Consider the following 21,859-nt stretch of genomic DNA (forward strand, 5'->3'; position numbering starts at 1 on the left):
CCATATGGGACACCGGGGGATCGAACCGAGGTCCGTTCAAGGCTAGTGCAGGCAAGGCAGGCACCTTACCTTTAGCGCCACCGCCCGGCCCCAATGTTCCCTTTCTTAACTTACCCTTCTCACCCCAAGCTTTGTACTGAAGACCAGTTCTCCAGAAGTAGAGAACTTTGTCATGTACATTGCCAAGATGTTATTAGTGAGGATATAATTTGTTAAAGAGAACTTCAAAAAGTTCTTGAAGGAGCATGCAGAAGCATTGAAGCATTGAGGCAAGGAAGGGAAAGTTGCGACATGAGCGTGATGATTAGCTATATTTGTGGAATTCCTCATGTTACAGTGAGTCACCAGATATATAAACCTTAGTCTTGCTTTTCAGAAGTTGATAATATAATTAGGTACAGTTCTTGTGTTCCAGGGCCACATTCCTCAGTGTACAGGGAGCCATGTTGGGGTCTGATCCAGGATTTCACATTCAAATAAAGAACAGAAAAAGAGAATGAACATATCAAAATAGATTTGGGAACAAAAGAAGGAAAATTTTAAAAAAATGTATGTGTACTTTTAAAAGCCAGGACTATACGGGAGAGTAAGACATTTGCCTTACATGAGATCAAGCCCATTTTGATCCCCAATACCACTTATAGTCTACAAAATACCAATTGGAGTAGCCCCTGTGCACTACCAAGTGTGACCTAGATTACTCCCCCAACCCCCCTAAAAAGGCTACTATAGCCAGGAAGACACAAGCTATAGACAAAAATTAAATTTACTAAACATTGCCTTCATCCCCCTAAAATAGTAATTTGTGGGCCAGACAATGCAGGAGTAAGGCATTTGCCTTGAATGCCTTTGGGGGCAGCTGCAACCATGGTTCAAACCCTGCACCACATACAATCAAGTATGATGTTTTCATTTGTACATTATTTTATGAAAAAATAAAATTTGGCAAGTATAATTTTCTTAAGCTACATTATACCCCAAGGAGAAATAGGCAAAATGCTTTATCAGAAAAATTTCAAACCCCCCACCCCCTCACCATACCACCACCCCCCACCACCCTACCACCAAAAAAAGAAAAAAAAATTTTCAAAAAAAGAAAAACAAAAAAAAAATTACAAAATAAATATTGATGTCCAGGTGTCTAAATATCTCAAACTATTCAACCTCAGTTAAAAAAAAAATCAAAGAAGGGGCTGGAGTGATAGCACAACTGTAGGGCGTTTGCCTTGCACAAGGATGACCTGGGACAGACCTGAGATTTCATCCTCGTCATTCCTTATGGTCCCCTGAGCCTGCCAGGAGTAATCCCTGAGCGCTGCTAGTGTGGCCCTAAAACAAAACAAAACAAAACAAAAATAAAATCAAAGAAATGTGAATATAGACAATTCATTTCATAATATTTATGGTACAGAGGAACACCTACTTCTGGTAGAATTATTATTTTGTTTATTTAATGAAAGAATTGCCCCTAAAAAAAGCATGGTTTACAAAGTTATTATAGTCAAGTTTTAGGCATATTAAATAGTTCAACGTCAATCCCATCCCATCACCGGTGTCAATTCTCATCATCAGCGCTCCCATACTCCCATACATCCCCCACCCTATCCCCAACCATTTCTCCCACCCCCTGTCTGCCATCTTGGCAGGCACATTCAGTTTGGTGGTTTCAGCTCAGATCTCATGTTTTCAGTGTTGGATCGGTGTTTTGGATGTATAGCACATCCCCAATATAACTGAAACCCAGTCCCCTTTTTCCCCATTACTTACCTTTCTCATCTTCTTTCCCACCTAATTTATTTTCTTTTCTGTCCTTTTCCTCCCTAGCTCTGGGGTCAAGGGTGATATAGGCATCACCCTTTACTACATTTCCTAGTACAATTATTTTATGTACCACAGATAAAGTGAGATCATCCTGTATTTGTCTTCTGGCTTACTTCACTCAACATATCTTCCTGTTTCAACCAGATTGCAGCAAATTGTATGATCTCATCATTCCTTGCAGTTGCATAGTATTTCATTGCTTCTCCATACCACATCTTTATAATCCATATGTCTTAGCTGTTGCTCTATCTTAACTGTTGTACTAAAAGCAATGAATAATGGTGTGCATACATCTTTTTGAATATAATAAATGAGTCCTGGCGATAGATACCCAAAAGTGAAATTGCTGAATCTTTTGGCAGCTCATTTCTAAGTTGACTGAGGATTCTCCCTATCATTTTTCACAGGGCCTGAACTAGAGAACATTCCCACCAGCAGTGAATGAGAGTTCCCTTTTTCATTACATCCCCAACACCATAGATTGTTCCTACTATTTTTGTTTTATTTTGTTTTTTTGGCCCACACCAGGTGACATTCGGGTTACTCCTGGCTGTGCGTTCAGAAATTGCTCCTGGCTTGGGGGACCATATGGGACGTGGGGGATGGAACCACAGTTCTTCCTAGACTAGCGCCAGCAAGGCAGATACCTTACCGCTTGCACCACCACTCCGGCCCCTGTTCCTACTAGTGTTTTTTTTTAATTATTATTATAAACTATTTAAGTGTTCCTACTATTTTTGTTCTTTTTTTTTTTTTTTTTTTTTTTTTTTTGGTTTTTTGGGCCACACCCGTTTGATGCTCAGGGGTTACTCCTGGCTGTGCGCTCAGAAATCACCCCTGGCTTGGGGGTACCATATGGGACGCCGGGGGATCGAACTGCGGTCCATCCTATGGTAGTGCTTGCAAGGTAGACACTTTACCTCTAACGCCATCTTCCCAGCCCCAGCGCCACCTTTCCGGCCCCGTTCCTACTATTTTTGATGTGCCATTCTCATGGTGTGAAGTTATCACATTGTTGTCTTGATATTTTTCATGTACCTATTGGTGATCCACTTGTCTTTCTCTAAGAAATGTCTGTTAATTTTCTCTCCCCGTTTTTTTAATAGCATTGGGAGGGGGTTGGGTCAGACCTGGTGGCGCTCAGGCGTTACTCCTGGCTCTGCACTCAGAAGTCGCTCCTGGCAGGCTCTGGAGACCATATGGGATACCAGGAATCGAACTGGAGTCCATCCAGAGTTGGCTATGTGCAAGGCAAATGCCCTACCGCTGTGCTATCACTCTGGCCCCTGTTAATAGCATTTTTAAGTTTGTTTTTGTTGATCTTTATTAATTAAATTTTATGTATTAAACTTTATGGATATTAAGTCCTTATCTGAAATGTTGAATGAGAATATTTTTCCCATCCAGTTAATTGTCTTACTTTTAGTTTGGTTCCTTATGCCATGCAGAACCTTTTAGTTTGTTCAAGTCCTATATGTTTATTTTTTATTTTGTTGCCTTTGCCAGTGTCATCAGATCATTGAAGATGCCGTGAAGTTTCAAATTTTGAACACTGCCCACTTTCCTTATTGTACTCTACTTATTTATTGGATGTGTCTCTAGATCTTTTATCCACTTTGAATTTTGTGTAAAGTGAGAGATAGATAGGCTCAAGTTTTAATGTTTTACATGTAGTTATCCAGTTTTCCCAGCACCATGTAAAGAAGCATCTTTACATGTTCTCTGCTTCCTAATCAAAAATTAGCTCTCCAGTGGCTGGAGAGATAGCACAGTGAGTGGTAGGGCATCTGCCTTACACATGGCCAACCCAGGACCAATGGTGGTTCGATTCCCGGCATCCCATATGGTCCCCTGAGCCTGCCAGGGGTGATTTCTGAGCACAGAGCCAGGAGTAACCTCTGAGTACTGTTGGGTATAACCCAAAAAAACAAAATAAAAATTAGCTGTCCATATATATATATATAGGTTTGTCATTGGGTATTTGATTCTGACCCAGTGATCAGAGAGCTTATTTATTCTAGTACAGGGGTCTCAAACTCACGGCCTGCGGGCCGTTTGCGGCCCTCCATACAACATTTTGTGGCCCGCGACCGGCCTTCAAATATCACAGTATTCGCGATTATTCGCTTACCGAATAATCATAATAAAAATCACATTAGTAAGAAAAAAATAGCATTAAACATTCACATACCCGAGCAGTTTCGTTTGGGGTGTGCAAATGTTTAATGTGATTTTTTGCGATTTTTTTTCTTACTAATGTGATTTTTATTGCTAATATTCGGTAAGCGAATAATTGCGAATACTTTGCGCCTAGCGCAGACGTCATTTCCATTGCTCCTGCCCGCTGTTCCTTTGTGTGTGTGTGTGTGTGTGTGTGTGTGTGTGTGTGTGTGTGTGTGTGTGTGTGTGTGTGTGAAAAACCTTGTGCGGCCCTGCCTCACCCTGACTTTGCCTCCTGCGGCCCCCAGGTAAATTGAAAAATTCCTTATGCGGCCCTGCCTTACCCCAACTTTGCCTCCTGTGGCCCCCAGGTAAATTGAGTTTGAGAACCCTGTTCTAGTACCTCTGCATACCCCTCTATATAAACTTTATTATGACTTTTCTAGGTCCTTGAATGTCATCTGAATTTTGATGGGATTGCATTGAATTTATATAATATCTTGAGTAAGATAGTCATCTTAACAATATTGATTCTCAGGGTGGATAGATAGCACAGCGGTAGGGCATTTACCTTGCATGCGGCAGACCCAGGACCCGATAGTGGTTCGATTCCTGGCATCCTATATGGTCCCCTGAGCCTGCCAGGGTGATTTCTGAGCACAGAACCAAGAGTAACCCCCAAGTGTTGCCAGGTATGACCCAAAAACCAAAAATATAATATTGATTCTCCATTCCATGATCATGGAATATCTTTCTATTTCCTAAGGGCTTATATTACTTTCTTAAGTGATTTAAAGTTATTACAGTCTACATGGTATGCATCTTTGTTGATTCCTAGATACTTGATGTTTTAAGATACATATTTTTCTGTGTGTGTGTGTGTGTGTGTGTGTGTGTGTGTGTGTGTGTGCATCTTTGTTGATTCCTAGATACTTGATGTTTTGAGATACATTTTTTCCTGTGTGTGTGTGTGTGTGTGTGCGCGCGCGCGTGCATGCGTGCGTGCCACATCCAGCAGCTCTCAGGGGTTACCCGACTCTGCTCAGAATTCGTTCCTTGGTAGGCTTGGGGGAACATATGGGATGCCAGGAATCCAAACTGGGTCTGTCTCAGGTTGGCTACTTCCAAGGCAAACACCCTACTGCTATGCTGTCTGTTGCTTTGGCCCCTGGAATGTTATTTTTTTCATTAAATTTATTTTTTTTCACTTTTTTTATTGTAAGAATTTATTCAAGAAACAAAATTGATTAACATATTGAGGTGAACTAACTGGAATGTTATTTTAAATGAATAGACTTCTTGACCTCTTTTCTGATTTTTTTTTTTTTTTTTGGTAAATAAGAATGCACCAGATATTTGTGTATTGACTTTGAATCTGTCTACTTAGCTATATCATTTCTAGGAGGTTCTTTGGTTGACTCATTAGGGTCTTTTATGTATATTATATTATGTATATTATCATGTCACCTGCAAATAGAGACCATTTGCTTTTTTTTCTAATTTGAGTCCCTTTGATTTCTTATTTGTACCTGATTGCTGTAGCCAGGATTTTTTTTTAATTTTTATTTAAATTATTGTGATTTACAAAGTTATTCATAGTTGGGTTTTAGACATACATATAGACTAATCCTTTATTAAATAGAAAACAGTGGAGACAGTGGTCATCCTTGTGCCTAATCTCAGAGGAAATGAGATTTTCACCATTAAGGTAAAAATTAAGTATGATACTGGCAGTGGGGCTGGAGCGATAGCACAGCAGGTAGGGTGTTTGTCTTGTAAGCAGCAGACTTGGGTTTGATCCCTGGCATTTCATATGGTCCCCCTTGCCAGCCAGGAGTGATTTATGAGCGCAGAGCTAAGAAGAGTAACTCATGAATACCACGAAGGTAGCCCAAAAACAAAAACAAAAAATAAGATACTGGCTGTGGCTTTGTTATAGGCGGCCCTAACTATTTTCAGATAAGTTTCTTCCATCTCTTATTGAGGGTTTTTTTATCACAAATGAATAAATGCTTTCTCTATTGGTTGATATGATCTTATGGCTTTTACCTTTCCTTTTTATTAATTTGTATTCTGTTAAATTTTTTGCATATGTTGAACCATCCTATATCCCTGGGATAAATCTAGCTTGATCGGAGTATATGATTTTTTGATATGTTAGATTCAGTTAGCTAAGATTTTGTTAAGGATTTTGGCATTGATATTCATCAGAGAGATTGATCTGAAATTTTCTTTTCTGGAAATGCTCTATCTGCTTTGGATATTAGTGTAATGTTCATTTCATAAAAGGTGTTAGAAAGGATTCCTGTGTCTTCAATGTTTTGGAAGAGCTTAATGAGTAAAGGTAGTAACTCTTCTCTGAAGGTTTGAAAGAATTCAGCAGTGAACCCATCCTGACTAGAACTTTGGTTCTTGGAAGATTCTTTTTTTTTTTTTTTTTGGTTTTTGGGCCACACCCGGCGGTGCTCAGGGGTTACTCCTGGCTGTCTGCTCAGAAATAGCTCCTGGCAGGCACGGGGGACCATATGGGACACCGGGATTCGAACCAACCACCTTTGGTCCTGGATCGGGTGCTTGCAAGGCAAACACAGCTGTGCTATCTCTCCGGGCCCTCTTGGAAGATTCTTAATTACTGTTTTAATTTCCTTACTTGTGACTGACCTGTTTAAGCTTTCTACTTTCCCTTATTCAGCTTTGGAAAATTACATGACATGTTTTATGCTTTAACTCTTAAAAATTTATATTTAACTTTGTGAGTATGGTGGGGGGGGGAACAGTTGGCAGTGCTCAGGGTCTACTCCTGACATAGTATTCAGAGGCTCATGCAGTACTGGGGATCAAATCTGGAGGTCTCGAATGCATACAAAGCATGTGTCTGGACCTTTGAGCCATCTCCCTGGCCCTTATTATTTTAACTCTTAAAGAATGATAACTTGTATCATTGTTAACCATGGGATATAGCCAAGCTTTTAGAGATGAGCATATTCTGCTCCTCTTCAGTTAAGAACTTTTTTGTTGTTGTTTTGGGTCACACTTGGCGATGCTCAGGGGTTACTCCTAGCTCTGCGTTCAGAAATCACTCCTGGCAGGCTCAGGGAACCATATGGGATGCCGGGAATCAAATCCGGGTCTGCCGTGTGCAAGGCAAATGCCCTACCACTGTGCTATTGCTTCAGTCCATTTATCAAATTCTTATATTATCACCAGGGAATACAGATTAAAAAGTTGTTGATAATTGAGTTTCAGTCAGTGTTCCAATACCAATCCCTTCACTTGTGTTCATTTCCTGCCACCAATTTCCCTCACTTTCCACACGCACACATCAGCCTACCTCTGTTGTTTTGATTTTGGGGACACACCCAGTGGTGCTCAGGAATTACTCCTGGTGGACTCGGGGAACAATATGGTATGTCGGGGATTGAACCTGGGTTGGCCACATACAAGGCAAGTTCTTCACTCACTATACTATCTCTCCAGCCTATGCAGACGTCTTTCTTGATTCTTATATTTATTTTATGTATTTTCCTATTTAGGTTCAGTCATAATGAATGGATCCAATGTAGCCAGTACACCACCCAATGTCAAATCCAAAGAGGACCAGGGGCTAAATGGGCATGAGGAGAAGGAAAATCCATTTGCAGAGTACATGTGGATGGAGAATGAAGAGGATTTCAACAGACAGGTAAAGAAAAGTAGAAGGCTAGTGGTATATGCAATTCAGCAATTACATAATACTCTGTTATCGGTCTGTTTCAAAGGAAATAAGTTTCTTGACATTAGAATTAAAATGAAATAAATGGAAGCCTGGTCTGGTTTGACCAAAGATCATCTTCATTTAGTAAGAAACCAAGAGTAACTAAGAGGAAGATACTGATATTTTTATTTATTTATTTATTTATTTTTAATGCATCCAGGAAATGTTTATTGAGAATCACTATGTCCTTGTATCCTTCAAATCACTTTTCATGCATTGTCTTATTAATCCTTATGGCGGTCCTTAAATTGTACTATTGTCCTTATTTTAGAGATAAGGAAGTGGAAACTCTGAAGAGGTCAAGCAGCATGTCCAATATCACATAGTTAGGAAGAACAAGGCTGAGTTTTGAAGGCAATAAAGGTCTATGAGTCTGAACCACAAAATGTTAAACTGCAGTTTAGCCGAACTCAAATACAGAACAAAATAGCAACAAGAAATCATCAAAAATAAAAAGCAAATTGGCTTTTGGAGAGATACATAACTCTTGTTTCAGAATCTAGAACAGAAATAAAGCGGTGCAAGAGGGAGTGGAAATGGGAAAAGGAGCAAATGAGAGGGAGCTATGGGTGAAGTGAGAAGGAAGAAAAATGCCTGGTATGGTTAAACTACAGATATTTGTTGAGTCACTATCATGAAAGATACGAATATTAGCCCCTTTTTTTTTGACATGTCAAATTTGGTCGAAACAATTGACATTTAAAGGAGGTATTTCAAAGAAAAAATTTTACTGGTGATTCATAAAAATTATATATATATATATTACAGGAACACTTAGTTCTTTATAATTGCAGGCACAAATTTATGAGTTTCTAGACAAAAGGACCATAGTTCTTATCAAACACTAAAAGGTTATGAAACTCTAAAATTAGAATAACTTCACTATGGCTTAGAATAAATTGATATTTTTATTTTATTTTATTTTTTGGTTTTTGGGTCACACCCAACAGCACTCAGGGGTTATTCCTGGCCCTACACTCAGAAATCACTCCTGGCAGGCTTGGGCAACTATATGGGATGCCAAAGATTGAACCTGGGTTGGCCACATGCAAGGCAAACATCCTACCCGCTGTACTATCACTCTAGCCCGGATACCGATATTTTTCTTTTTTTTTTCTTTTTTCTTTTGGTTTTTGAGTCACACCTGGCACCACTCGGGTTACTCCTGGCTCTTTGCTCAGAAATTGCCCCTGGCAGGCACAGGGGACCATATAGGATGCCGGGATTCAAACCACCGTCCTTTTGCACGAAAGGCAAACGCCTTACCTCCATTCTATCTCTCCGGCCCCCGATACTGATATTTTTCTATCATAATGAGTAGTCATGCTCTGGCAGACTTCTGGAAAAACAGCAGCTGTATGCAGAGACAGCAGCTACCATGCCCCGGCTAGGAACTCATGTTCTGGCAGAATGTGGGCCTGAGGTAGTGAGTTGTGTTATGTAGAGGAAAGGAAGGCTGCTCCCACAAGATAGAGCAGCAATCAGTGGCCTTATATTAACAGCTCAGCGTAAGCATTTTAGGTCAGCAGTATTCTTTGACCATTTGTTCCTTCTTTAGTTCTTTACCATCCTGTGCCATTTATCAATTGAGTAGCTAACAGATAAATGGAGAGATAGTGAAGGCTAAAGTAAAGCATTTGCCTTTCATTGGTAATCAGACTGCTCATGTGCCTTCTGCGAAGATTACATAATAAATGATTAAATGACCAGTCATCATGTGAAGTGGGAAATCTGACTACCATTATATTTTGTTTGTTTGGGGCCATACCCAACTATACTCACAGATTACTCCTGGCTTTGTATTTGGATTGTGGTGCCAGGGATTGAACTTAGGCCTCCTGAATACAGAACATGTGCTCCAGCCCATTGCTCTCTGGCCCACAGAAATGTGATTGGGGACCAAAAGAAAAAAGAAATGAAGCCAGAGAGATATCATGGAGGTAGGGCATTTGCCTTGCATGCAGGACGGTGGTTCAAATCCCAGCATCCCATATGGTCCCCCATGCCTGCCAGAAGCAATTTCTGAGCATAGAGCCAGGAGTAACCCCTGAGCGCTGCTGGGTGTGACCCAAAAACCAAAAAATAGAAAAGAAATGTAATTGTGTTCCTGGCTCTGTACACTGGAATGACCCCCCCCCCAATAATGATTGTGAGACCATATTGTTGCCTGTAATGTTAATATGATAAGGCACATGCAAGGCCCTTACCTTACCTCTTTTGCCTCAGAAATGTGATTGGGGGGGTGATTTGTTTTGGGGTCATACCTATATCATGATACTCAGTGGTAACTCTTTTTTTTTTTTTTTTTTTTGGTTTTTGGGCCACACTGGGCGGTGCTCAAGGGTTACTCCTGGCTGTCTGCTCAGAAATAGCTCCTGGCAGGCACAGGGGACCATATGGGACACCGGGATTTGAACCAACCACCTTAGGTCCTGGATCGGCTGCTTGCAAGGCAAACGGCGCTGTGCTATCTCTCCGGGCCCTCAGTGGTAACTCTTGACTGTACTCAGGAATTACTCCTGGCAATGCACAGGGTACCATATGGGACGCTAAAGATTCAATGTGGTTAGCTACATGCAAGACAAGCACCCTACACACCGTACTATCTCTCCAGCCCCAGATAATATGATTATTTTTTGTTTTTTGGGCCACACTCAGTGATGCGCTAGTTACTCTTCTCAGAAATCACTCCTGGCTTGGGGGACTATATGGGATGCCTACCACCTGCGTCACCACTTTTGCCCCTATTCTAGTGCCTAGAAAGAAGGCAACAAGATTAGGAAGAAGCCAGCAGTTTCCATCACAAGTTTTTGTTTCTTACTATTAGGCACATAGACTTTCCTATCATTTCTGTGTCTAGGTACCCTTATTTTGTTTTGTTTTGGTTTTTTTGGTTTTTGGGTCACATCTGGCAGTGCTCAGGAGTTACTCCTGGCTCTATGCTCAGATATCACTCCTGGCAGGCTTAGGGGACCATATGGGATGTTGGGATTTGAGCCTTACCTCCATGCTATCTCTTCAGCCCCTAGGTACCCATTTTTATGGTTGTACTACAGACAAGGATAAATTTCATTAAGAAGGAGCATGCTATTGGGTAAAGTTAGGCTAGATCTTAAGCAGTCATATTAATCCTGTGTCTTAGAAATATGTCGTTCTTTTAAGTGTTTTGTAAGTAATATACTTGAAAAAAAAATTTTTTTTGTCACACCCGGCAGTGCTCAGGGGTTGCACCTGGCTCTATGCTCAGAAATCGCCCCCAGCAGGCTCAGGGGACCATATGGGAGGCCGGAATTCGAACCATGGTCCTTTTGCATGCAAGGCAAATGCCTTATCTCCATGCTATCTCTCCGGCCTCAATATACTTGAAAATTTTTAAAGGGAGTAATGTTGAAAAATCATTAAGTCGGGGGCCGGGCGGTGGCGCTGGAGGTAAGGTGCCTGCCTTGCCTGCGCTAGCCTAGGATGGACCGTGGTTCGATCCCCCGGCGTCCCATATGGTCCCCCAAGCCAGGAGCGACTTCTGAGCACACAGCCAGGAGTAACCCCTGAGCGTTACTGGGTGTGGCCCAAAAACAAACAAACAAACAAACAAACAAAAAAATCATTAAGTCATGGTACTAATTACTTTTACTGAGTTGATGATGTTAACTTTTGGACTACATTGGATTATTATTTTTTGGTTTTTTTGTTTTGTTTTATTTTGTTTTGGAGTCACACCTGGCAACGCTCAGGGGTTACTCCTGGCTCTACGCTCAGAAATCGCTTCCGGCAGGCTCGGGGGACCATATGGGATGCCAAGATTCAAATCACCGTCTTTCTGCATTCAAAGCAAATGCCTTACCTCCATGCTATCTCTCTGGCCCCATACATTGTATTATTATTGCTTGATCTCTAGTGGTGATGCAGTTGAGCAGCTCTAAGTCACTTGGCATCCTGCAGAAAAGAGATGAGGGGGCTGGAGAGAGAGCATGGAGGTAAGGCGTTTGCCTTTCATGCAGAAGATCATTGGTTTGAATCCCAGCATCCTATATGGTCCCCCGAGCCAGCCAGGAGTGATTTCTGAGCATAGAGCCAGGAGTAACCTCTGAGGGCCACTGGGTGTGACCCAAAAACCAAAAAAAAAAAAAAAAAAAAGAAAAGAAAAGAGATGAGGCCTTTTAAAGTCATGTTTTAATTAATAGTGTAAACCCTAACCTTTATTAAGAGTTAACAATGCCCACAGAAATATAAAATATTGTAGATATACTTTGCTTTAGCTTTGGATTTAGTTTAGAGTTATATAATATTCATATTTCTTCCTTATTTAGAAAGAATGCTTGATCTCTGTCATCATTGTCTAGTGGTGTGCCAAAATGTGTTCTTTATATTGTTCTTAGATCCTGAAAGTATTTTTTTCCTTATAGGGGTTTCATTATTCCAAAGGTAGGCCAGAAACTGAATTGGTTTTGATTTACCCTCCACTTCCAAGAAATAATCTAGTTACATTATTATTTTTATATTCATAAAATGGAAAGTTAGGAGTTTGAAAAAGAAACTTCAAGCTCTAAATGATTTTCCACATGTGCCAGGTTAATAGAAAATAAGAGATCACAGAAGATCCTCAAACACATGCAATTTCTGCTATTTTGTATAACCATTTTTTCAGTCTTACTGTTGAATTTCAAATTATATTTTCTCTAGCCAATCATTAGAAGCATCTTAGCTCTCATATAAGATCATTCATAATTACAGAATGATACCCTCTGAAAGGATGTAAAGAAAAGCTTACAGTGGAAGCTGTCTTATTGAGACAAGAGATCTGAATTTGAGTTCCTCACTATTGCTCATTAGGTGGAGGAAGAACTTCAGGAGCAAGATTTTTTGGACCGCTGCTTCCAGGAGATGTTGGATGAAGAAGACCAAGAGTGGTTTATTCCTTCACGCGACCTCCCTCAGGCCATGGGACAGCTGCAGCAGCAGTTAAATGGATTGTCAGTCAATGATGACCATGATTCTGAAGAGATTTTGGTAAGGAATACATGTAGCTCCATGTGTGACAGAGGATTTGAATTATATTCAGCTTTCTGGGAGTCCTCTGAGATACTACTAATTTTTTTTTTTTTTACTTGGTTTTGGATCATACCCGACAGCGCCCAGGGGTTACTCCTGGCTCTATGCTCAGAAATCGCCCCTGGCAGGCACGGGGGGGGGGGGGGGTCTGGGGAGGTCTGGGATGCTGGGATTTGAACCACCATCCTTCTGCATGAAAGGCAAATGCCTTACTTCCATGCTGTCTCTCCAGCCCCACTACTAATTTTTTACTGTTTTTTTTTATCATTTAATTAAAAAATACATTGATGCTGCAGCACATCTCACAAATTATTGTGAAGACATCTCTATAGCGTTGCCAAGTTTTATTTTGGTATAATTAGGATGAATAATAGAAATTTGAGGGACCAGAGTAATGGCATAGTGGTGAGGATATTTGCCTTGCATGCAGCTGACCTATGTTCTATCTCTAGCTTGTTCACCAAGCCTGTCATAAGTAATTCCTGAGTGCAGAGCCAGGAGTAACCCCTGAGCACTGCCAGGTATGGGCCCAAAAAAACAAAAAAAAAGAAAAAAGTAAAGAAAAGAAATCTGAACACAGGCCAAAGAAGAACAGGACTTAAAAGTACTTTGCTTCCCACCAACCCTGGTTAGAGTTCTTAGTTCCACACATAATCTCCTTAGCACTGGCTAGGGTTACCCCAAGTATGGAGCGAGAAATAACTCCTTAGCACCTTTGGGTGTGAACTAGAAACAAAACCAAAAGAATTGAGTGTAGAAGACTTTTGTTTTGTTTTGTTTTGTTTTGTTTTGTTTTGTTTAGAGGCCATACCTAGTACTTAGAACTTAATCTTGGCTCTGCATTTAGGGTTCAATCCTGGCAGTGCTTGGGGGATGATAAAAGGTGCTGGGGACTGAACAGCGGCATACAAAGCAAGCACCCTACCTATTGTACTATTATTACTCTTGCCCCAGAAGAGGTTTAGTTTTTTTTGTTTTTTTTTGTTTTTTTTGTTTTCTTTTTTTTTTGGGGGGGGGCCACACCCGGTGACGCTCAGGGGTTACTCCTGGCTATGCGCTCAGAAGTCGCTCCTGGCTTGGGGGACCATATGGGACACCGGGGGATCGAGCCGCGGTCCGTCCAAGGCTAGCGCAGGCAAGACAGGCACCTTACCTCTAGCGCCACCGCCCGGCCCCCAAGAGGTTTAGTTTTGATTTGTTTGTTTGGTTGGTTGGTTTTTGAGTCACACCCAGCAGCATACAGGTTACTACTCCTGGCTCTGTGTTCAGAAATTGTTCCTGAGGCCAGAGCCGTGCATAGGCAGTAGTGTTTGCCTTACGCGTGCTAACTTAGGACGAACTGCAGTTTGATCCCCTTGTGTCCCATATGGTCCCCTAAGCCAGTAGCGATTTCTGAACGTGGAGCTAGTAGTGACCCCTGAGTGCTGCCGGGTATGACTCCAAAACCAAAAAAAAAGAAAGAAAAAAAGAAAAATCGCTCCTCGCAGGCTCGGGGGACCATATTGGATGCCAGGATTCCAACCACCGTCCTTCTGCATGCAAGGCAAATGCCCTACCTCCATGCTATCTCTCCGGCTCCATGGGTTTAGTTTTGAATAGCCATTTTCTTTTTTCTTTTCTTTTTTTTTTTTTGGTGTGTGGTTTTTTTTTTTTTTTTTTTTTTTTTGTTTTTTGGTTTTTGGGCCACACCCAGCAGTGCTCAGGGGTTACTCCTGGCTGTCTGCTCAGAAATAGCTCCTGGCAGGCACGGGGGGGACCATATGGGACACCGGGATTCGAACCAACCACCTTTGGTCCTGGATCGGCTGCTTGCAAGGCAAATGCCGCTCTGCTATCTCTCCGGGCCCTTGGTGTGTGGTTTTGGGTCACACCGGGCAGTGCTCAGGGATTATTCCTGGCTCCAGGCTCAGAAATTGCTCCTGGCAGGCAAGGGGGGGGGTCCATATGGGATGCTGGGATTCAAACCGATGACCTCCTGCATGAAAGGCAAACGCCTTACCTCCATGCTATCTCTCCGTGAATAGCCATTTTCTAGGTCAGGGATATGGCTCAGTGGTAGAGTGTTTACCTTCCATGGATGAGGCCGTGGGCTTAATCCCTGATATGTTTGTTGCTGTCTTTTCCTTTCATGCTCCCTCAGCTATTTTTATAGTTCTGAATATTGCTTTATAATAATAATAATAATAATAATAATAATAATAATAATAATAATAATAATAATAAAACATTCCTGAAGAGGTAGGTCTCTGTTTATACTGAGAAAATAAAATAAATGACTTCTCTGTCTTCTCTGTGAGTAAACATGTCAGGATTCTAAGTGGTATAGTTCTCATACACCTCTTGTCCTGAATGATTGTCCCTGAATGATTGTAGGTCACCAGGGTTTTTGGTGTCCACAGCAGAGTTAGATATTAAAGAGAGTTCAGAAATACTTGTTTTTATAAGGATTGTAATAAACCAAACGGATGTGATTGGAATAGTCTGATTTTCATTGAGTTAAGGTACTCAGTGAATCAAAAATTTCTTTTGGGGTTAGACTTGCCAAGCTTTTTTTTTTGGGGGGGGGGAGGTGTTGGTTGTTGGGCCATACCTGGGGGTGCTCAGGGGTTACTTCTGGCTCTGCTCAGAAATAGTTCCTGGCAGGCTCAGGGGACCATATGGGATGTCGGAGATTGAACCAGTTGGCCGTGTGCAAGGCAAATCTGTGCCCCTTTGCCAAGCTGCTTATGAAAACATTATGAAGGAAACAGAATTCTAAAGCGGGAAAGAAAAAATACGTGCCACTAAGTGCAGCCTAGCAGTATGATTTGAGTTGTAAAGCATTCTACCTCCCTCTCCTTAAAACTCTTAGGAAGGTGTCAAAAAAAAAAAAAAAAAACCCCAAAAAAAGGGCCCGGAGAGATAGCACAGCAGCGTTTGCCTTGCAAGCAGCCGATCCAGGACCAAAGGTGGTTGGTTCGAATCCCAGTGTCCCATATGGTCCCCCGTGCCTGCCAGGGGCTATTTCTGAGCAGACAGCCAGGAATAACCCTTGAGCACTGCTGGGTGTGACCCCCCCAAAAAAAAAAAAAAAGGAAGGTGTCAGTAATAACAGGAGCAGAAAGAGAGTAAGCTTTAAAGTACAACTTGCTCTGAGGTTTATTATCTCTTCATTCTTATTTCAGAACAAGAGTAACCTGAACCCAGATGCCAAGGAATTCATTCCAGGAGTGAAGTACTGAGCTGACAGAGCTTTGAGAAAGACTTGTATATTCCCACATCTGGGTACAGAACTACACAAAAAGGCGGAGTTGAAGAGGGGGTGGGATGGGTGAGGGGTGCACACTGGGAATGGGGAGCAGTGGTTTGACATTGTGACTGGAGGAAGGAACTATGTGCTCAGTCTTACTGTACACCAATTTTTGTTCTATGTTTGGAGCAGTTTCCTATTGTTACCTTTTTTTTTTTTTTTTTTAAACACTAAAGTCCCCTTTACTAGGCACCTACTGAATACAGAATTTCTCCATTATACATGGATCCCTTTATCCCCCTCAGTTTACAGAGGAGAAAGTTAAAGCCCAGAGAGGTACAGGAACTGGCCAGAGTTCCTGAACACAATGCAGGGGTGGGTACAAGAAGGGAAATCCCAGGATTCCAGCCCTGGCCTGAGGGGCCTGCTGATCTACATTTCCTGACCTGGACTCTTCTTTTACCTGTGGGCATTGCCCCTTTCCAGCCTGCTTTTATGAACATCACTCAGAAGGCAAGGGGTGGGCTTACAGGGACACCCAGCAGCCAATGTTGATGTGTTCAGTTTCCTGCCTAAACATTTTTGGGAAGTCATACTTGTAAGTGATACCCAGGGGGACTGGGCTTAGAGCACTTGGCTTATAGCAGGTCTTTGGTGACACAGGGCATGTTGATCAACCTCCCATGCTAGAACCTTGCTAATTGTCAAAGGACTGAAACATGAATCAGGCTGAGAGGATGAATCACTCATGGCTGGGTAACTTTTTGCCTTGTTGAGCAAGATAGTGTCTCTGTTGAGTTAAGGAATTGGCAATCCTTGTAAATTCTTCAGAATTTTTCTACTGTGTGTTTTTAAAGTAAGTTGACCAAGAAAATCTGGGTGCTTAAGAAATGCCTTGCTCGTCCTGCTGTATACTTACCAAGGGCACTTAATACCTGGATAACAACTTATGAGTTTACTTAGACTCAAAAGGAAGAATGACAAGTGAGAGAAGCAGGTTTGCAAGCCAGAGTGTGCAGTTCTGCTCCCTGACCCTTCAGCTTTCCTGCAGTGAATGAAGATTACCAGTAGCTTACTTATCCTTGACTCCTGGCCTGAACCTATTCAAAAAACAATGGCCTAAAGAGCTGGGTTACAGTAAATCTTTGATGGCTAATTGCAGGTCTGAACTGGTTATTATCACTTGAGTCATGCAGTCACTGTTAAGTCTCTGTTAGCCCGCCATCAAACACATCCTTGCAAATTAAAAGAACACTAGAGTTGACATGTTACTTCATCCCTTATGGTGTTTAGTCCCCTCTATCCTTCCCACTCCATCCACCCCACTTTGATTTTAGGAAAGATGCCTTACCAAAGGCACGTGAAATGTACACTATGCTGGCTATCATCTGAAGCCTAAAGAAGTCATCCTGGAATTGCTCACCCTTGTTCACTGTGTCTCATTTATGAACATTAAGCCTTTGTGAACACTTAATTCTGGTGTCTTAACTCTGAGAAAGGATTCTACACTTCAGTAAATTATTTTTCAGGACACTAGTAAGTTCCTCAGTTCACAATTTGAGTGGTTTTCCCCCCTTATAGAATTATGCAGAAGAACTCTATAAACAAAGACCAGACAAGTAGTCCTGTGATTGACCCAGATGTCTGGGACTCACTGGAATAGTTTCAACAGTTGTAGTTGATTGGCATTTGGCCACACCATCTTTGCAAGTTCTTTGGTTCCTCTCAGGGTATTTTCCGTTGACTTTCCTGCCTGTCATATACTAGGGTTCTTTGCTCATAGACAAAGCACTGAATTGGGCAGTAGGAGCTCCCTCTGTGGGACAGAGATGTACGTTGACAGAGTCTATTCTCCTCGGACAGGAATTGCAAAAGCCAGAGGAAGGTAGTGACTTCTTTTTATGTTTTGAGTTTTGGTACACCTGGCTGTGCTCATCGGTCACTCCTGGCTCTGTGCTCGGGGGTCACTTTTGTCTGGGCTTAGGGAACCATATGAGATGCCAGGGATCAAACCCAGGTCAGTCACATGGAAGGCAAGTTTTTTTTACCCAAGGTACTATTGCTCCAGCCTCCAGGAAGACAGTAGCTTTCAGGTAATTGGTACTGTGTAGTATTCTAGTCCTATCAGGAAAGGACCATGGATCTTGACATAAAGCCTGTGTAAATTTAGTACGTAGATGTGGGCATATGGGACAGTGGAAAGAAAGGATTATGGTTAGGGAAACTTTAAAAATCCTTCCTTTTCTGAGGCCGGAGAGATAGCACAGCTGTAGGGCATTTGCCTTGCACGCAGCCAGTCCAGGACAGATGGTGGTTCAAATCCCAGCATCCCATCTGGTCCCCCATGCCTGCCAGGATGGATTTCTAAGTGCAGAGCCAGGAATAACCCTGAGGACCACTGGATGTGACCCAACACCCCCCCCCAATAATCTTTTTCTCAAAAAATATAAAGAATATCGGTTTTCTTATACAATTCCTCATTAAATATTTGAACACCCAGACTGTCAGATTTAAAATATGAAACTCATTTTCCCTTCATTTGAGCATAAGATGGTATCATTAGAAAAGTGGCCTACCGTGTTAAGTTGTAGCTCCTAGGAGAGTAGCTTGGGGAATTGTATTTTCAATTGCATGGTATGCACATTAATTCCCAAAGCCTCTACCTCAAGACAATAGAACTCAACTTTTTTCAGGGAGGGTTACAAATAAAGGAACAGCTTTTAGTGTCAGCTAGGTGGTTGTATGTAGTGAGACTTAAGTCTAGGAAGTAAAGAGATAGATGGCCCTTTCTTCAGGGGCCTCTGTTCCTCCTTGAGCCTCATAAGTGTAGAATTTTGGAACTTGTTGGGATTCCTAAAGGAGCCATTTTCTAGACCATTGTCTCCACAGAGTATAAAAGGATTCTTATTTGGCTTCTAGCCTGGAATCCTACAGGTTCCAGATGGAGTCATTTCTTCATTTTGAAGATCTTCTCTGACACAAGAACACAGGCTGAGATGCTGGGTGCAGTCCCAGGGGCCTGTCTACTTGTGGTGTCACTGTACACCTCTATTTGCAGTGTGTTTTACAAGGCATATTTGGGCAGGATTAAGAAAGCTTCCTTCCTGATGAGCAGTAGAACCTGAGGGCTTTTCACTTCATTTACACACTGTGTACCGACTTCAGGATTGGGAAATAACAGTGAATGGGAACCATTCTTAAATATGTAAGCTTGTCATTCAGTGGTTCCTCTTACAGCCCAGTTCTTTCTCCACCTATTGTATTTAAGGTAAAGTTGTTACCACCACATATGTTCAGCAATGGGTAGGGCTTGTGCCTTCATATCATAAAAAACCTGATGTCGGGGCCGGAGAGATAGCATGGAGGTAAGGCGTTTGCCTTTCATGCAGGAGGTCATCGGTTCGAATCCCGGCGCCCCATATGGTCCCCTGTGCCTGCCAGGAGCAATTTCTGAGCCTGGAGCCAGGAATAACCCCTGAGCACTGCCAGGTGTGACCCAAAAACCAAAAAAAAAAAAAACAAAACAAAAAAAAACCTGATGTCTTGTTGGACTTGACTAGGTAAAGGTGGGACTATTTTACCCTTAGTAGTCAAACTGGTATTTCATAAGTGATCAACTTGATGTAAATTTAGGCAACTTTCATCACACATTTTTCTTTCAACTGGTAGTTATATACAAATGGCATATATTTTAATAGTTGTTCATTCTGGTTGGTCCAAGTCTTACTGGTGATTGATACCGAGTTTTCATGATTATTTGGCTCTGAAATTACAAGTGAAAATTACTTTTTTCTCTTATTCTCGAGAGGAAAATTCTAGGAAATCCTTTTTTGTTTCTGTAGGTCTTTGAACTGCCACAGAAAATTGCTGTCCAGGTTTTTAGGCCAGTTTCTGACTGCAGCGTTGACTTGGGGATTGTTTAAGCTTAAAACATTAAAAATTCACAGGGACCAGGCTGAACCTTTGCATCACATTTAGTTTCTAAATTCAGAACTTTCCATTTCTTCAATTGAGGTGATAATGGTAACTGGATCAAGAGAATATTTGTAGGGCTAGTGAGATGCTACAGCAGGTATGGTGTTTGCCTCGCATGTGGCTGGCCCACTTTCTTTCCTGCAGCCCAGAAGGTCTCCTAAAGCCTGCCTAGAGTGATCCGAGCACCAATGGCTATGGCCAAGAAATAGAAACAAACAAACAAACAAAAAAAAAATATATATATATATACATACATACATACATATTTTAGTGAACCACTAAGCATTTTTTTTCAAATTGTATGTTACAATAATATAAATGTTTTTTGCCTTGATTTTTGCAGAAGTAAGGAGGTCACTTGGATGCTCTGACGATTTATATTTATGTAGGAAGCAAGAACCAAGGGAGACAACTGACTGAATCGTTCACACACCCCATGCCCGGGAGTCTCTTGAGCCTGCTGTGACTGGAGGGGGCAAATGTTTTCTGTAACAGTCCCAGCATCACAAATTAATGTTTCTTGGTTAGGTGGCACTGAGGTATGGGAACAGGCACAGACTTCTGACAGTGTGACAAGATTCAAAGATGTCCAACGATTGGAAAAGCTTGTGTATTATCTCCTCAGAGATAATAGTGCAAAACTCATAAGCCTGGGTGGAGAGAATAGGACTGACCCTATGCAGAAAGGCCCTTGATCTCCTCTTGCCTTTTGAAGTCTCCTGTGAGTCCTTCCCAGTAGGGATCAGTTGTGCTAGTTCTCAGGTCCTGCCCTGGGGAGGACAGAGTATTTTCTGCAGGCACTGCTTGCTACCTGGTGGATTTTATCCAAAGAGGGCCTAGTCACAATGGAAAGGTTTTTAATCTCCTGCATTTCATCTAAAGGCTGAAACTGACAACAGGATTAGGAACGGCTAACCCAAACATACACAAATCCTGCTTGCTACCTAGCCTTCTGCCCCTGCCACCCAGATCCCTATTGTTGTCCCCACTCCTTTTATTTTGGGGGTGGGTCATAGGAATAGGATGATGACTGAGAACACTGCTTGACGGGATGTCAGCCTTGACACTCGCCACCTCCAACCACAGAGGGAAAAGAAAAACTTGCAAAGGAATGGCTGCATCATCTCTATTCCAAAAGAAAGGGCTTGCCCATTCAACATTTGCAGAGCTGTCCTGCCTTCTTATTGGCTACCTTTTATTTTAAATAAAGTATGAACATTCTGCGTTAATATTATAAACAAAAGACCAAAAAAAGAGATATGAAATGTTTGTTATTTTACATTTCCTATATGTGCATACAAGAAAATATGTTTCAATCCAGAGTGAAAATACTGTCCTGTGGATTGTGAGAGTGCAGGAATGTTTAATGCTTATTAACAGATGGTTTGGGAGGCAAGGAGTCTTTCTTTTTTCCACAATTTATTTTAAATATTATAAAATTCACCGTTTCAGGTGTGTGGTTTGGCAGTTTTAGTGACTTTGCTGGCGTTCTAGAACCATAACCCAGAACTTTTTGTCCTCCTCAGTTATAGCCCTTCATGCCCATTTACATGATAATCTATTTTCAGCTCCAAGCACACTAATCTGTCTATAAGTTTGCTCTTTATGAACATCATAGTCATAGAATCATACATTATGTGATTTTTTTTTATTTTATTTTATTTTATTTTTGGTTTTTGGGTCACACCCGGCAATGCTCAGGGGTTATTCCTGGCTCTACGCTCAGAAATCACCCCTGGTAGGCTCAGAGGACCATATGGGATGCCAGGATTCGAACCAGCGACCTTCCACATGCAAGGCAAACGCCTTACCGCTGTGCTATCTCTCCAGCCCCCATTATGAGATTTCTTGTCTCTTATTTTTGTTTTTCT

General features: G+C 41.7%; 1 protein-coding gene across 1 annotated transcript in view; it reads left to right on the plus strand.

The window, feature by feature from the left end:
- The window catches only part of PAIP2B (poly(A) binding protein interacting protein 2B), a 34,949-nt gene extending 18,719 nt beyond the window's left edge, over nt 1-16,230 (plus strand). The window contains exons 2-4 of the mRNA XM_049785130.1: nt 7,515-7,663; nt 12,566-12,742; nt 15,949-16,230. Of these exons, the coding sequence (XP_049641087.1) occupies nt 7,526-7,663; nt 12,566-12,742; nt 15,949-16,005 (372 nt within the window). The 5' untranslated portion in view covers nt 7,515-7,525 and the 3' untranslated portion in view covers nt 16,006-16,230. The remainder of the gene's footprint in view (nt 1-7,514; nt 7,664-12,565; nt 12,743-15,948) is intronic.
- The last annotated feature ends 5,629 nt before the right edge of the window (nt 16,231-21,859 follow it).

This window comes from Suncus etruscus, chromosome 12 (genome assembly GCF_024139225.1).
Source record: "Suncus etruscus isolate mSunEtr1 chromosome 12, mSunEtr1.pri.cur, whole genome shotgun sequence".
NCBI classification, from domain to species: domain Eukaryota; kingdom Metazoa; phylum Chordata; class Mammalia; order Eulipotyphla; family Soricidae; genus Suncus; species Suncus etruscus.